This window comes from Drosophila nasuta, chromosome 2R, assembly GCF_023558535.2.
Source record: "Drosophila nasuta strain 15112-1781.00 chromosome 2R, ASM2355853v1, whole genome shotgun sequence".
NCBI classification, from domain to species: Eukaryota; Metazoa; Arthropoda; class Insecta; order Diptera; family Drosophilidae; genus Drosophila; species Drosophila nasuta.
Genome location: NC_083456.1, coordinates 30,544,962 through 30,562,495, shown reverse-complemented (window position 1 = coordinate 30,562,495; position 17,534 = coordinate 30,544,962). Strand labels below are relative to the sequence as shown.

The window sequence follows — 17,534 nt, the reverse complement described above, 5'->3', positions numbered from 1 at the left end:
ATAAGCTGCATAAAATAGCATTTTACTGCAAGGTCTAATCAGATGGACACTACTTACCAATCAGTGGCAAAGAGAAAATTTAGCAATTCTAAATTCTCTATTAGAGCCGGCCAATCAAGTTGGCGACAAAAGAAAACCTTGGATGCCAAAATTGTTGGCTTTCCTTTCTTGGTTGCAGTATTATTTTAAATTTATTTTTGCAATTTTTCTTTGCAAATTTTTGGTCTGATGTAATAATGCTCTCAGTGAAAAAAGTGCATAAGTGAAGATGGCTGCCCTTAGTGAGTACTCAAAGCATCTCTGTGTGGATCAAGGCGATACTTACTACCCGTTCGATAAACTCAACAGTTGAACTATGCTAAGTGGAGTTGCCAACTTAATTAAGGCTTTGGCGCATCAGCTGATGCTTTGATTTGTGACAATCAGATGTTTATTTTTTGCAACTTTAATTTAGACAACTACCTCACAACAGCAGATTTTAATCGAGAGTTCAATCGAAGACGTAAAATCTGAAAGAAGGTAGTTACTCTTTGAATTCCACAAGTCTTTAGCATGAAATTGACCAATTTCCTTGCCCTCTAAATTTTCTAATAGGTATAAGGCCTGTCCAATTTTTCGCTTTACTCGTGCCTTAAGGCCGACTGGTGCAAGCTTAGCGTTGAAATTGTTTGCCATATTGCTCAGTGCCCAGTTACGCTTAATTACTGTCTGGCCAACTTCAAAGGTTCGTTCTTTAGTACGAAAGTTATACGATCTCTGATTCTTTTCATATGCCTTTTTCAGATATTTGTGAATATCAGCACGGATTTTAGAAAATTTGTCAGCACGATCGAGTCGAGCAGTTCCTTCACTTAAGAGATTCAAATTTTTAAGTACTGTGTAGTCTTTACCATGCGTCATCATATGTTGTCCAAATACAACATAGTACGGTGACGCGCCTATCGATTGATGTATGTTATTGCGTAGAGCACAATTGATACTGCTAACATATATATCCCATTCTCGCTGGTCTGATCGAATAAATGATCTTAACGCCGCATTAATGGATCTATTGACTCTTTCAGCTGCATTACTTTGAGGGAATATGCTCCAGTGAACATGTGTTTGATACCATACGAAGACAAAAATGCAGCGAATTCTCGGCTTTTAAACTGAGTGCCGTTGTCGCTGATTATGAACTCTGGTGTGCCAAAACAGTTAAATACAGTGTTGCGCAAGTGATCAATGATTATTAAAGTCGAAAATTTCTTAACTGGTATAAGAAATGTGAATTTTGAAAGATGATCCAGGATGATAAAAATTCCAATATTACCAAGTTTTGAGCGTGGAAACGGTCCTATGAAATCTATGTAGAGTCTTTGAAATACTCGCTCACTAATTGTTTGAATACCCATTGGCGGCTTTAGATTTTGTGTCGGGTATTTTGAGGTTTGACATATTTCGCATTTGCTAATAAAGTCTCGCACTTCCACTACCATTCGTGGCCAATAAAAATGCCTACGAATGCGTTCTAGACACTTCGCTGTGCCGCAATGTGCTGACGTTGGGGTACAATGAGCTGAAACTATCACCGAATTTCTGAGAGATGTAGGGACGTACAGTTTCCAGCCATCGCCAATATCTTCGCTGACGTCGGAAGGCAATACTGCTCTGTAATATAAATATCCGTCTATGATTTTGAAATCCGGAAGATTGGATTTGCTCATCTTCTCTTTTAACTCGACATAATCACTTTCGAGAAATGCATCCGAGTTTAAATCTATCTCTGGTAGTATTTCGAGCTCAACAACATCTACATTTTCTTCGAATGCTCTGGAAAGAGTGTCAGCGACTACATTTTGACTGCCCTTTCGATGTTCGATCTGAAAATCCATTCCTTGTAGCTTTAACGCCCACCGAGCAAGTCTGCCATGAAGGTCTGTTTGATTCATCAACCATTTCAGACTTGCATGATCGGTTATAACTTTGAATGATTGGCCTTCTATATACATACGGAATCGCTTAATGGCTAATACAACTGCCAAGCATTCTAATTCCGTTGTAGAATAATTTCGTTGTGCTTTGTTCAACTTTTTCGACATATATGCAATGGGTAGTTCGTTGCCTTCTGCATCAAGTTGAGCTAATACGGCGCCGATGCCATATGTTGAAGCGTCACATTGCACTATGAATGGCAACTCATAGTTGGGATGACGCAAAAACGGGCAGCACATAGTCTATGTTTTATTGCTTCGAACGCATGTTGGGCCTCTTCATTCCATTCAAATTTCTTTCCTTTTAGCAGCTCTGTTAGTTCAAAGATGACCGTTGAGTACTGGGGAATAAAACGCTGGTACCAACCAGTCATGCCCAGGAATCGTCTCAGTTGGCGTCTGGACTGTGGCACCGGAAATTCGGAAACGGCTTGCACTTTCATTGGATTTACTCGAAGTGTGCCTTCTCCTACTACATGGCCTAAGTAATCTACTTCTCGTATTCCAAACTGACTTTTGGTAACATTTATTGTTAGTCCTGCTTTTCGTAATCTATTTGCCACTTCGGTCAGATGCAGTAAGTGGTCTTCAAAGTTAGAGGACATGACCAATAGATCATCTAGGTAAACGAATACGTGTTCCTTCATGTCATAGGGAATTACTTGATCCATAAGACGACACATTGTATGAGGTGAGTTACACAAGCCAAATGGCATCCGAGTAAACTGATACAAGGGTCTATTTGGTACCGTAAAAGCAGTTTTTGGTCGCGCTTCTTTGTCTAGAGAAATTTGCCAAAAGGCATCTTTTAAATCGATTTTGGAAATGCACTTAACAGATGGCAATCGACTTAGAAGACCTTCTAAGCTAGGCATGGGATATGCGTCCTTCTTCGTCACTGCATTTAGCTTTCGAGAATCAAGACATAGACGATCTTTGCCAGGTTTAACAATCAAAACCACAGGCGAGGACCATGCAGAGTTCGAAGCTTCTTCTATTACTCCTAAACGTAACATGCGGTCAATCTCGGCACAAAGTCGCTTTTCTTTAGCTGGAGATATGGGATAGTATCTTTGTTTAATGGGAGTACTATCTCCTGTGTCTATAGAATGTTCAAGAAGTGTTGTTTTTCCTAAGCCGTCCCTTTCGCATGACGGAAAAAAATCAACAACTGCTTGTAATCTGCGTTTTTGCATTACTGTAAGAGACAATTTGGGTATCGTTTCATTTTCAATTTCAGATTCAGTTACTGCATTAACATAACTAACAGAAATTCCAAATTTATTCCAAAAGTCAATTCCGCAAATAACATCTTGCGTGATGGCGCTAACAATTAGGAACTCAAACGATTGCTTTGTCGAATTATATTCGATTGGAAGATTAATGGTACCAGCGACCTTTTGAGGTTGTCCATCAGCAGTTTTAACAAATCCTTTGGATTTAAGATAGTTAATATTATTTTCAAGAATGTACTTTGCTAAGTTTCCTCCGATCACGCTTTTATTTGCTCCGCTATCGAGCAAGGCCAAACAACGCTGATCGAGAATGTTGAGGTAAGTAAAGGGTCGTATATCGTTGTCTTTATTTACGATAGCTGATATCCTATAAGAATTTAGTACACGCTTTTTCGACCAAAATGTATGCATACGATGAGCAGCACGCGATTTCGGAGATGTGTGTATTTTTCTTAATCGCAAATGATAAGGTATAAAATGTCGATGAATTTGTAAGTCAGGTAAGTTATTCGATATAGCAGGTGGTTGAGAATACTCTAGAGAATTTGGTTCTATTTTTAATTGCGGATATCCGCTTTTGGTGGTAAGCGAATACCCTTCTGCGAGTTTTCCTGTTTGGTTTTACATTTTGTACAATTTGGTTTATATGTGTCAAGTTTTCCACAGCCATAACAAAATATACGACGTGATTTCAGGCAATCCTGGTAACGATGACCAATTTCATCGCAATTCCAGCATTTGAAATTATCAGAGTACTTCATAGCATTTACATCTGCTGATTCTGAGTCTTCATCTTCCGAGCCTGACTCAGGTCTTTTTCTAAAGCAATCTCATGAATAACTCGGTTGGGGTTATTCGATCGATTTTGATGTTTAGGCAGTTGTGAGTAGAATTCTTCATGTTTGTGACATTCTCTACGAAGGATAGCTAAATTTGAAATTGGGACATGTAATAGTTCATGTCGAAGATCTGGTTTCAAATTATGTTTAACATAAGAGACCAATTCGGTATCGGATAGACGAGAATTAAGCGTATCTGCTATGTTTAACATCGCATCCAGATATTCATCAAAAGGTTCATTAAACTTTTGTTTCCTGCGTCTTAAGCTATCTTTTATGTCTTCATCGGTTCTTTGATTTTGGTATCTTTCGCATAAACGAGAACAAAGATTATACCAATTCCTATGATGAGAGCTACGATGAAACCTCCAATAGAATGTTAACGCTGGACCTGAGAATAGTAAGTGCGCAAACTGATACAACGTATTAAAGTTTCCGCTCAAACAACGAGAGGTCAAGCAATTTATTCGATATATAAAGTCATCGATTGGTATATCAGTTGGTGTACCACTGAACTTAAGATGCCAATTAACAATGGTACTGGAAATTCGGTCAGGCCGATCGAGACTACCAGATATATTTCCTGATTGCCCCAATCCTTCGTTATTCTGATCTGGAATTTCGTTATCCCATTCCAATTGCGGTTCCTCGGAACGAACTATTGGCGGTTGGGCGGCAATATTTAAGTTTCTAAAGGCAAATTCAACCTGATCAGCGATAGTAGCGACTAGTTCCGCTCGAAAGTTATCGAGTGAAGAAGTGATAAGTCCTTGAACTCGTTGTTCAGACACAGCTGGAACGGGTGTGGTTGTACTTCCTGTTGATGCTCGGGGTAAGCGACTTTCTCGCGCAGCATTTTGATGCTGCCTGGAAGTAGGTACATTTTGTTCTAAGCTTGCCCTGTGTTGCCAAGAAGGAGATTGTGCGGCATTTCTCATGAGATTCTCTCTCTGATTAGCTCTTGTTTTTGGTCGATCTCGTGGTTTAGTACCAGCGGCTCCCGAGGCTTCGCGTGAAACTGGGGGTGCTGCAACTGTATGAAGCATGCTTAACCCTTCAGATTGTTCTGAGCCAAAAATATCTCCTATCCTGCACGGCTTTTTGCAAGTTGGACAAGTTTCGCTAGTATTGAGCCAATTGGATATACATTCGAGTGAAAGTTATGACTACAAGGGGTTTTACTAATTCAAATTCAGACGATTTTAAATCATTGCAAATTTTGCAAAGAATTAGTGAACTAGCTGATGCGAGGTTTTCGTCGCTGCGAGTAACCGGCATAATGAATTAAAATATGAATGTGAACTAGTACGGTATTCGATATTGACAAGGTAATTGACAAAAATAAGTTTACGATATGCGATAATATAGTGTTCAAGTTTTAAGTTTTTAAGTTTGGGACTTACCCTTCAATGCGATTTTAAGACAATGCGAAGTGTGTACTGAGAGTCTGAATCTACTTTGATTAGTAACGTATTTGATGAGTGTTTGTGATTGAAAGAGGAACAGATCGATATTAACCAATACTGAACAATTCTCGATTTCAATACCACAACACAATATTGTGTACTGGGCCTAACAATGATTCGGTAGAGAATCGAAATTCATCCAATTCTACAAAAAATTTCCTTAATCACATTATTGGCCAGAAAATTGCATTTAACAGGTTTAATTCATTGATAACACTATCAATTAATGAATCCGCTATGTATGTTCTTTTCGCCTGGTCTGCTTCCGACGTTCTCATCAGTAAACAGCCAATCCAGAAGGCAGAAAATTCATACATCTATGTTTTCAATAAAAGAATGAATAGTTTGATGAGGAAATGTTTATTTTGGGGCACATTTTCCATAGGCCTCACGAGTTGGGCGCCATTTAATTATGTGACGAACACCACGAGGTTCTACTCATCTAAGCCTACTCTGTCTAGCTAACTTGCCGGCTCAGTTCAGGGCTGGGGTGGGTCTTTGGCTTCGACTGGGTAGTAAGTCATCATAAATTAAAGTGTAGACAGAGTGTAATACCAGGGAGAGGGACAGTACTCATTTCGCATTATCTCAAACGCTCGCACATCTAGTGCCCAATCAAAATTAAAAGTTTAACGCCTCATTGTTTTCTTCTCCATAATATTCAGTATTTTAATACACATACTTCATTTTGTTTATAAAAATTATCTCTAATTAACAATAGTGCTTGATTTATCGAGCTATTATTTATCGTTACGTTAATCTGTTTTGTTTAAATATTTGTCTTCATGACTTAATAATACGAAAAATATACCAACACGGAACACACGGAATTGAAAGCCTCACAATCACAACCCCAATCAACTATAAATACAGTCACGGCTATGCCGTACTTACGCACTTTCCATCGAAGTTAGCAGGCCTGATAACCGATGAATCCGTCGTAGCATATATGATTGTTGATGATAGCTGTTAAAGATGATAAAAGGTTATGGTTATCAGGCTATCAATCCCTATGTACCCATGTTGGCTGTGTGAAAAGTCGAAAAAATGAGTTAGTTGATCTGACAAGTACTATTTACAAATTCAATTTAATTTTTCAAGTATTCAAACCATGTTGGCACTTTTAGTGCATTTTACGAACGAAAACAATCCAATGCAGATGGTGCTGGCGGGTTTTGTGTGGAGCCGTAGATCTCGCCGGAAGATCTACGCTCCTTTGAACGTCTCTAGTATCGCCTTCGCTTAGCCGCTATCGAATACCGTTTGATAATCTGCAGCGAAGATTCGCTGCCGCAAGATTATCGCCTTATTCCCACTCTAGCCGGTTGTTTGCAGCGAGGTTCGCCGCCTTCACCCAAAACTCCCTTAGGCTTGCAGGTTAGGGTGAATATCCGCGTGCGCTTCACTAGTTGCACTTGTTCAACAAAAGGGGGGGGAGACGAGGATCGCAATGTGCAACACCTATTCCACTCTAAGGAGGGTCTAGCGGGTGCAATTGCCAGAGGTATGGCCAATAAGCTGCATAAAATAGCATTTTACTGCAAGGTCTAATCAGATGGACACTACTTACCAATCAGTGGCAAAGAGAAAATTTAGCAATTCTAAATTCTCTATTAGAGCCGGCCAATCCAAGTTGGCGACAAAAGAAAACCTTGGATGCCAAAATTGTTGGCTTTCCTTTCTTGGTTGCAGTATTATTTTAAATTTATTTTTGCAATTTTTCTTTGCAAATTTTTGGTCTGATGTAATAATGCTCTCAGTGAAAAAAAAGTGCATAAGTGAAGATGGCTGCCCTTAGTGAGTACTCAAAGCATCTCTGTGTGGATCAAGGCGATACTTACTACCCGTTCGATAAACTCAACAGTTGAACTATGCTAAGTGGAGTTGCCAACTTAATTAAGGCTTTGGCGCATCAGCTGATGCTTTGATTTGTGACAATCAGATGTTTATTTTTTTTTTTTGCAACTTTAATTTAGACAACTACCTCACAAAGTATATAAGCAACATTTGAAATTGCTTTGCTTTTATCTCACCTAACAACCCTCTAACCCACATGCTTTGTTTGCGGGGTATAAAAATAACGCAACAACAAAAAAAGCCGCTTGAAAATGCCTTTTAAAATTGTTTGCAAAATAAATGCGACGCTATTTTAACGCTGTGCTTGCTGCTGCTGCTGCTGCTGCTTTGGCTGCTGCTGCTGTTGTGGCTGCTGCTGCTGTTGATGTTGATGTTGCTGACATTTTTGCTTTGCAGTGTCCAAGGTTCGGGCAAGTCGTTAAAATTCAGTGCTCGACTCTCGCTCTGGAGTGAATTTTTGTGGGATTCAAGCCAAGCAACAAAATTCCATTAAAAGAGAAAAACTTAATTCTTAAATTATTTCTGGGCAACATTTTTAAAGCAGACGTTGTTCGCCCACGTTTGAATATGAGTAAGCGAATGAAGTGTGAGTAAGTTGGCCCCAGGATAATGTTGTTTGTTGTTAGTGTTGTGTGTGTGTATTGAACACCAATATGGTTTGCTCTCTTATAAAAAGAAAAGAAGCCATTCGGGCGGAAGCAATGTCACAATTTTACAGGTTGCCCTCTGTCGAAATGAAATAACACAAAACACGAGCCCCGAAAAACTCCAAAGCAGCAGCAAAAGCAGAGGCCGCAGTCAGCCTAGCATAAAGAGAAATATTTTGTTTTTATATGTACAAGTTTCTTCAGTTTTTCTCGTTTATTTTTTGTTTTGCGTTTGCGTTTTGCTGGAAATAACAAAACTCGACAAAGAACAACAGCAACAAGAAAAACGACAACGACAACCGGCAAACGGAAGAGTCGAACAGACAATGACAGCAGTGAGAGGAAGGGGAGAGGGAGAGGGAGGAAGGGAGCAGTGTGGGTGTCCTTCACCTCCTCCCCCTCACCCTCACACTCCAACCTGTATCTGTTCGCGATTCGCAAAAGCGGAAGCATTGTGTTAAAATAACAAACAATCAGCCGAATCATGCAGGATGTGCAAATAAGAAATAAATATATTTTATCAACGGCGCCAGCTTCCTACCTGACAACTTCAATTGCCGTCTCCCTCCCCTTCCCCTTCCATTCCACAAGCTACATTACTGCTTTGCTAATAAAAAAAAAACCGAACCGTTTGCTTACACTTTTCTCCTTCTCCTTTTTTTATTTGCAGTACCCGCACGTCTGGTTTGGGCCGCAACTGGGAAGACCGTCGATCTGCCCTGCGATTTGACGCCGCCAACGCCGCAGGATTCGGTGAAGTTGCTGCTTTGGTTCAAGGATACCACCGGCATACCGTTATACAGGTAAGTGTGCTAAAAGCAGAAATAAAAAAAAAACGAGAGAGGTCGCAAATCAATTGCAAAGACTGGCCAAACTATTTAGCTGAAGGGAGGGAGGGAAAGAGTCTAAGCGCTGTTTTTAGGTGTTGCCGACAACCGGAAATGTTACACCCGAGTGTGCGTGTGTGTTAGATGTGTGTGTTAGTGTGTGTGTGCACTCACACACATCCTGCAGGCGACAGCCATCCATCAAAAACGTGAAGTAATCGTCAACATCCTTTGCTGCCATCACATTTGGCGCATTTTTCACATCGTTTCTTTTTTTCCACTTCTTGCTGTTGTGTTGTGCGTTTGCCTGAATTCCGGCGACAGCATTTTAGCGCAGGACCCGGAAGACATATATACGTATGTGAGTGTGTGTGTGTGTAGCAAGGATGCGCCCATCCACGCCGTCATAATCCACTTTGTTATAATAAATGTAAAGCACATCCGATTACAGTTGCCATCGCTAAAGTGTAGCAAATTTTCACACAGCGAACGACAGAGACAGAGGGAAAGAGAGGGAGAGGGAAAGAGAGAGGGTCAGCAGTTGCTTTATAAATTTCAGTTGATAAATTTTTCAATGTGGCGCACGCATTTCAAGTGGAGCGCCATCAACTTTTGCGTGCCACAACAAACTATCAACGAAACGGAGACCGAGACTCGAAACTCAAAGTTGGGGTCGGTCTCTGCTGACTGCAGGTATAAACTACTGGCCACCACTCGATAATCATAAACAACTGCAGCAATTCAGCTGTATATAGCTCGTACTTTCGACACTCGTACGTACGAAATAAACAGAGTAATTTGCTAAAACAGCAACAAATTGCTGCAATTTGCGCCAAAGCTGCCAAAGTCGCGACGTGGCACGAACCAAAGAGAGGGGAGTGGAGAGGGAGACAGACACACACACATACACACACTCGAGCAAATTGAGCGCCATTTTTTATGGACGTAAATTATGGGCGGCAGCAGGATAACCTGGGCGCCTGGGCGCAAACTAATGGCCAAGAGATGCCTGCATATGTTTATTTATGATGTATAATAAGCGCTCACCTACCTCCCTTCTCTTCTCCCTTCTCCCTCTGTGCCACGCCCACACACTAAATTCACACTTAACCATTCTTTTCTCATTTGTTTTCTGCAGTCTGGACTCACGAGGTGGCAACGTAAAGTTGGCGCCACATGCGGCCATAGCTAGCGATCTGGGTCAACGTTTGTTCTTTAGCATCGGCGACAATCCCAAGGATTCGCGCCTACAGATTAAGGATGTCAAGCCCGAGGATGGCGGCGTCTATCGCTGTCGCATCGATTTCTTCAACTCGCCCACTCGCAACTTCAGGCACAATCTGACTTTAGTCGGTGAGTTGCAAGCGCACAGGAATTTCATTGATTTCCCCCTTCAACTGTTTTTTTTTCTATTTCTTTTTTTGCAGTGCCGCCTGAGGAGCCGCGTATCTTTGATGCGCAGGGCAAGGAAATCTCACAGATGGCGGGACCATTCCGCGAGGGTTACGAGCTCTTTCTTTGCTGTCAAGTGCGGGGCGGTAAGTACACTACCACACCTGAGTGGGTGTGTGAGTGTGTGTGTGTGTGCCTGGTTGTGTGGGTGACAATTGGACAACTGGACAACTGTGTAAACAGGCGAGACAACTGCTGTGCTGTTGTTGTTGACCCACGCAGTCTTTATTTAACCAGCTATTGTGTCAATTGAGCACCCAGCTGACCTTCGCACACATGGCTTGCTTTTTATATCCGGAAGTTATAGTTAAGAAGGGTATATTAATTCAGTAGCATATGATGTAGACTAATAATATGAAATAGTATTCATAGTTGCTTGGACTATAAAGTCAGTCTGTCCGCAAGAAAGAACATTTTTATATCAGAAACTTTAATAGTGAGGTATTTTTGAAGCTTTGAACATTAAAGCTTGAATTTACTTTATGAATATGTTTATATCCGCAACCCATAAAGCGTATCTATGATATGTCTTAAATGTGAAAGTGTATCGTTATACTAAGTGTAGCTTTTGGTATTTCTAAATATTGTCTAGATATAATAATTTGGTATATATTACCATAGGTATATCTTTAATTTATGGTATATCTCGAGGGGAAAAGTATGTCGTAAAACTAAAAATACTTTTAGTATGTTTTAGTATATTTTGGTATATTCATTTGGTATATATTACCACAGGTATATTTGCTACTTATGCTATATCTCGAATGCAAAAGTATATCAAAGCACCAAATATAGTTTTTTAGTATATTTTAGTGTAAGTTTTTGGTAAATTAATTTGGTATATTTTACCAAAGGTATATATTCTATCTATGGTATGTCTTGAATGTCAAAGCATATCCATATACCGAATATAAATTTGAAATATTTTAGTATTTTTTGGTATATTAATTTGGTATATTTTATCTCAAAGTTTATTTTCTATCAGTGGTATATATTGAATGTAAAAGTATACCGAAGTACCAAATGCAGATTTCAGTATATTTTAGTATTTTTCAGTATATTAATTTGGTATATTTTAAGTGCTTTATTATTTTGCTTCTATTGAAAATGGGAAGCGGGTATCTCACAGTCTAGTATACCCTACTCTAACATTATTACTTGTTGTCACTTGCAGGTCGACCCCCGCCCAAGGTCACCTGGTGGCGAGATGGCAACGAGCTCATCGGCACCAGCCACACGTCCGTCGAGGAGGGTGCCACGGTCATGGTGAATCAGCTGCTCATTGGCACCACAACACGAGACTATTATGGGGCGCGCATCGAGTGCCGAGCACAAGGCACGCGACTGCTGGAGCCTGTTGTCAAGGATGTGACCGTGCAGGTGCATCGTAAGTGTTGCCATTGAAAGTGACAGTGATGGTGACTGACCTAGACAGCAATGCCATTGAAATGCTTTTAATTTGTTTATAGTGAAACCCATTCGAGTGAAGATATTGACGCCCAACGATCTACTCACAGCTGGACATCCGATGGCCATTCGCTGCGAATCGTGGGGTTCGTATCCAGCGGCCAAAATTGCCTGGCTCTTGGATGGTGAGCCCATCCGCAATGCTGAGGTCACGCTACACAGTGACAAAGAGGTGAGTGACCAAAGCCCCCACCCAAAAAAAAAAGAAAAAAAGTAGTAGAAAACTCTGACCAGCTGCCATATCAAATTGCTGCAAATTGTCAAATGAATTTGGGGAACAATAAAAGCCAAAAGCAAACGACAACTCTCAGCCCAGCAGCAACGTCAACGGCAACTTTTTCTGCCTGGCAAATTTAGCTTTTTACGTTTGACATTTGATAGCTGCAGCAGAGAGAAGAGACAACTTTGCGACGCTTTAATAACCTCTGAAGTGCAGCTACAACAACAACAACAACAGCAGGAGCAAGAGCAGCCAAAGCAAACAGCAACAGCAACATAGTCCAACCACTGGCTGACCCTAAAAGGCGACGTGAGCTCCGGGCAAAGTTTTACAGCCAGCCAAAAGCTTGCAGACAAGTTGACTTCAAGTGGCCGTCCGCCTGGCTGGCTCCCTGCCTCCCGTTCCCTTCCCTTCCGCCATCGCTTTGCTGCTCTATTTCTGTAGAATACTTTGATGAAGTGCACTGCCGAAAAGTTTCGAGTCGAGGAGCTATACAAATTTGCAGTGGACGCCAGGACATTGGCTCGACTAATGTGCGAATTTTTATTTGAATTTATGTGAACGCTGCTCGACCAATTTTCTTTTTTTTTTTTTTTCTTCTTATTTTTTTGTGTGTGTCAGCAGCCTCAAATTTATCAGGCCCGACTTCATTTGCCAGTCGGCAGACATTAGCAAAAGACACTCGACCGCAAGGACAGCTCTCTGGGTTTTTGGTCGGTTTTCGGTTTCCATTAGTTATACCGACTTTGCCAGTGGCCGAGCCGGAGCCGAGCTGCCTTTTTAGCTTTCTAATTATGCCATGTAAATGGCTGGAGATTGCAACTCGAACTCAATGCTCCTCGATGCTGCCTGCTGAGGACACGTGAATCCGACGAGGCGGCCAACTCGGACAACTCGTGCATAACACAGAGACTTACGCAATCATAGAGATAGATAAAACGATAGAGCGAGAGAGAGAGAGAGAAAGAGAGAGAGAGAAAGAGAGAGAGACATCATTATACGAGTACACATGGCTTTTGTTCCAACTGTGGTCGGCTCTCAAGTTACCCAATACTCGTGCTGTGCACAATGTGTTGCCTACTTTTGTGCTGTTTTCCCAATACGCAACTTGTACACAATGTGTTGCCTACTTTTAAGCTGAACTATTTGCTGTTTGCCCCATACACAATGGTGTTGCCTACTTTTAGGCTGAACTATTTGCTTCCTTTTATGTGGAACTATTTTGTATCAGCTTCTGCTTCAACTAATGTCTGCTATTGTTATATTTTTTCCCCTACAGGATGCGAATATCACGACGAGCATTCTCACGCTGAAGGTGACTTCGGAGAACGACAATGCGGAGCTGACGTGTCGCGCTACGAATCCCTGGTTCTCTGGCGGCGCCATCGAGGACAAACGTATCATACGTGTGGCATGTAAGTACCAACCATAGAAGAACTGTTGCTGCTGCTGATGCTGCTGCTGATGCTGCTGCTGAATGAACTCTGGTCATACTTTCAATTATGTCAACAATACGCAACACACACAGAAGAGATCTATATAGAGAGAGAGAGAGAGAGTGAGAGGCTTATGTGTCAGCATGCTGCTGGCTTTAGCTTTGTCTTGGTGTGTGCGTGTTGCTGAAAGCACTTTCCGCCGAGGCAAGTCCAATTAGAAGCGTATTAGGGCCAGAGCAACATAATTTGATTAGGGCAACTGAGCACACACACACCCCATAGGCCTAGCTTGACCCCAAGGCCAACAGATTCACCTGTTGGTACGCTCTAAGCGGCTTATGAAATGCAGTCATGTTGTCATCAGCATCCACAACCAACAGCCACACAAACGAACACATACAGAAGCAGCATCATCATCATCGTCGTCATGATTGTTCGTTGTGGTTGTTGGTGCTTGTTGCTCGTTGGATGTTGGCTGTTGGCCTTTTGCATTGCGGACTGCTTCGACTTGGCTTGATTAAATTTTCACTGTTATGTTTCCTGCACTCATTTTTCGCCTAGCCCGCCCATAATATTGGCAACATCCGCTTCCGGCTTCCGATTTACATTACTCCTGCCTGCGAGTCCGCAACTCAGTCACTCAGTCGCATGGCAACAGGCAACAATCAGTCGTGCCACCGAGCCATGAGCAAGAGGCAAAGAGCAACAACGAAATTAAATTACCTGCACTCAGAAGAAGCTCAAGAAGGAGCTTGCTCCTTGCTCAAGCTCGACCTCAGGCCGAACTTCATTTCAGTTTAATTTTGTGCGGCATTTTTAATAATTCACCATAAACGTCAGCAATTTTTGCTGACGACTCCGACAGCGAGAGACGCGCCGCCATAGTTTTGTCCCCACACAAGATGGCGGCCGGATATGACGCGCTGCTGGCGCCAGTCTCCGCCCTCGCCTCCTCCCTCACTCTCTCTCTCTCACGCTCTCGGTGGGCCGCGTATTAGATTTTTACAACCGTAACTAATAGACCCATTTGGCTTATGGCCAAGAGCAGGCCGTGTGTCCCGTAAAGGATGTGCAGCCAAGCGGCACTGCAAAGAAAGCAGAAAATATAAAGAAAGGCTGCCCCCAAGGCAACACCAGACTGACCAAGAGAAGCAGCAACGGCAGCAGCAGCGGCAGCAGCTTGAGTTAACTACATTACGCAATGGCCAAAGAGGCTGACTGACCGGCTGTGTTGTGGGGCCTCACCTTATGAGCCATTTGCGTTTATTATTTGGACTTTTATCCGGCTATTTGTAGCGCTCATTAGATTTGACGCGCCGCCTCCTCCACTTACATACTTTATTTCTATTCTATACTCACTCTCTCTTACAGATCCGCCCACCGTGTCGGTGCATTTGGCCAACGAGGATCCCAGTCGTATGGTTACACGTGCCGAGGGCCAAAATGTCACGTTCAAGTGCCGTGCTGATGCGAGGCCTCCGGTCACCAGCTACTCCTGGTTCAAGAACGTAAGTAGCGAGCGAACAACTGCTGACGCCTATCAAGTAGCCAGACACTTTGGCAATTTTTATTATCAATTGTTTTGGTTTAGGGGGAATGTTTGAGAAGCTGTCGACATTCTTGTGGCAACTTAAGCAGACACTTTGCGGTTTAATTTAATTTACCGAAATTGTTTACAACGCCAAAATTTCCAAACGCTGCGGGCAACCCTCGACAAACACTCGGCCAGGCGCAAAATATGTGGCCTATTGGGTTACCAAGTGGGCCGGCCACGCCCTCAAAATGCCTTCTATGGTAGAAGGGAAAAGTTTCTGCACTATTTCAACGTATACTTGATATATGAGATTGAATGCACATAATTGCTTCATGATGCCTTTAATTGAAGCCCAGTTCGTATTACAAATTATTTAAGCATTAATCATACGACATGTAAGCCAGATTTCAGTCACCCCCTACTGAGCAACCTTTCTGGCCATGTGGCATTCGTCTTTCATTCATAATCGCATTAAAGCCACAAAGCTTGACCATCATTGTTCGGCCCCCAAAAAGATGTATTGTGCCGTTGTTATAACTAAACAGTCAAGGTTTTGACATCCTTTGACAGTTTTGTTCACATGAACACATCATCATTTTTCATGGCACACCACAAAATCATATTTCTTTTGGCTTTATTCAGCCAGCGTTCGCTCTCTCGCTTCACATTTAACAAATTACTTGAAGCCATTGTGACTAAAAATCAAAAAAAAAGAGAAAAACTTTGCAATATTTAAGGCAATGCGACTTTTCGACCTTTCGTCCATTCACAAATAAAACATTCGCAAAAATTATGAAAAACGATGCGCCAAATGTGCACAAAAGGGCTGCAAAAAGAGCAACAACTGAACAACTTTGGTTGTTGCCAGTTTACTTTCGCAATTCCGGCAGCAGCTGAGATTTGTTTTTTAACCCGTAAACTTTTCAGAATGAAATACGGCATATGATTTTTATATTATTATCGAACAATTCAATTTGTTAGCTAAACAAATTCTTTTTTTAATATGCAACCACTACATAAAAAGAAAAAGCGTGCTAAGATCAAGAACAAAAACTTAAATGAAGATTTTAACATTTGAAAATTAAAGGTTTATTCTTAAATCAAGATCAAAATTATACAATTAGAGTTTAATATGGTTTCAAGAATGGAAAAATTTTGAAAAGATAAAATCATGAATGAAAATTTGCAATCTACTTTTCAATCTAGATATTTTTCTCAATGTATACAACAAATTTATCAATTGTGTAGCTCAATCAAGAGCCTTCATATCAAGTTATGCAATTCAAAGTTGAGTTGTTCCCTTGACATTTCTGCTTTTGCAAGCTGAAGGACACTTCACGTATAAAAATATATACTTAATGTCAACTAAGCTGGCAGCACTTTTAATATGATTATAAACAATATTTTCTATATTTATTTAATAGCTGCGGCCTGTTGACGGTTGTCAGTTGTCAGTTGCTGTGCGTTGTGCTGTGCATGTTGCTGTTAAGTAGACGGCAGTAAATGCATTAAAAATACATTATGTAATGCATCGGCAATTAGCTTTCTCTCTATGCCTCTGATGGTTAACAACATTGCATTTTAATTCATTTTGCAAATTAACATATTATGAAAATTGTATTCAATATTTCCCCAAGCAAAAAAAAGTCAGAAAGAGAATGTTAGACTAATTGATACCCTCTAACATAAGCGTTTAAATATTACTGAATATTAAATGAAATGTAGCTACTCGTAAATAATTTATGCTTTTTATAGAGTATTTTATCAGACAATTGAAATGCAACTTACAAATATTTTAAATACATATGAATGCGTGTGAATTTACGATATTCAATTCAAGTTTTGACAGCTGCACAAATGACACTTCATTTTCATCGTTGAACGAAAAAATTATGGAAAATTAATTTGGAAATTTTATTTTATGCAAAGCCACATTGCATTTCAGTTAATTGAGTGGGTGGCACAAGAAATGTGAAGGGAGAGTGGGAGAGCAAAAATAAAATCAAGCAGAGCTTGCAAAATACAATTTCAACAATTGAATGAGAGGTAAAAGCTGCACTCAAATGCAGAGCGACCATAATGCGATTTGCAATTGAATATTTGAAACACTTGACAGTGTTTTGCATGCAGCATATTATTACCAAGTATCATCATAATATTACTAGCTTCTGATGTTGTATGTTAATGACACAAAAGCAGGAATGTTTAAATAAATGATGGCAAAAAAATATCACAGAAGCAGCCTCTTTTTTTCTGTTTAAAAATATTCATTAAATTTATAGAAATAAATAGTTATTGAGAGCAATTGAAAACAGAGCCAAGGTAATTTTAAATATACCATATTTAATACATTACAAATATGTTTAATTAATGGCTTGGACTCGAGTGTGAATTTACTGTGACACTACTGAAATAAATATATCAAATAATTCCCATCTTCAATGTGGTTAAATCTGGTTTCGTGTTCAATTTAAATTGTTTAATAATTGAGTGCTTTATCTACAATATATTTTATACTAATAAGAGGCTTGTGCTGCAATAATTTTTGTCTTTATTCGAAAACTTTAATCAAAAGCCTTTG

The 17,534-nt window shown here is 40.6% G+C and overlaps 1 protein-coding gene across 4 annotated transcripts in view; it reads left to right on the top strand.

Annotated features, from left to right (window-relative positions):
• The window catches only part of LOC132785489 (sialoadhesin), a 92,303-nt gene that overhangs the window by 56,531 nt on the left and 18,238 nt on the right, over positions 1 to 17,534 (top strand). For all 4 annotated transcript variants that reach the window (XM_060791612.1, XM_060791611.1, XM_060791610.1 and 1 more), the window contains exons 3-9: positions 8,688 to 8,820; positions 9,983 to 10,197; positions 10,272 to 10,382; positions 11,471 to 11,683; positions 11,766 to 11,935; positions 13,263 to 13,398; positions 14,791 to 14,927. In XM_060791612.1, coding sequence (XP_060647595.1) covers positions 8,688 to 8,820; positions 9,983 to 10,197; positions 10,272 to 10,382; positions 11,471 to 11,683; positions 11,766 to 11,935; positions 13,263 to 13,398; positions 14,791 to 14,927 — 1,115 coding nt within the window. The remainder of the gene's footprint in view (positions 1 to 8,687; positions 8,821 to 9,982; positions 10,198 to 10,271; positions 10,383 to 11,470; positions 11,684 to 11,765; positions 11,936 to 13,262; positions 13,399 to 14,790; positions 14,928 to 17,534) is intronic.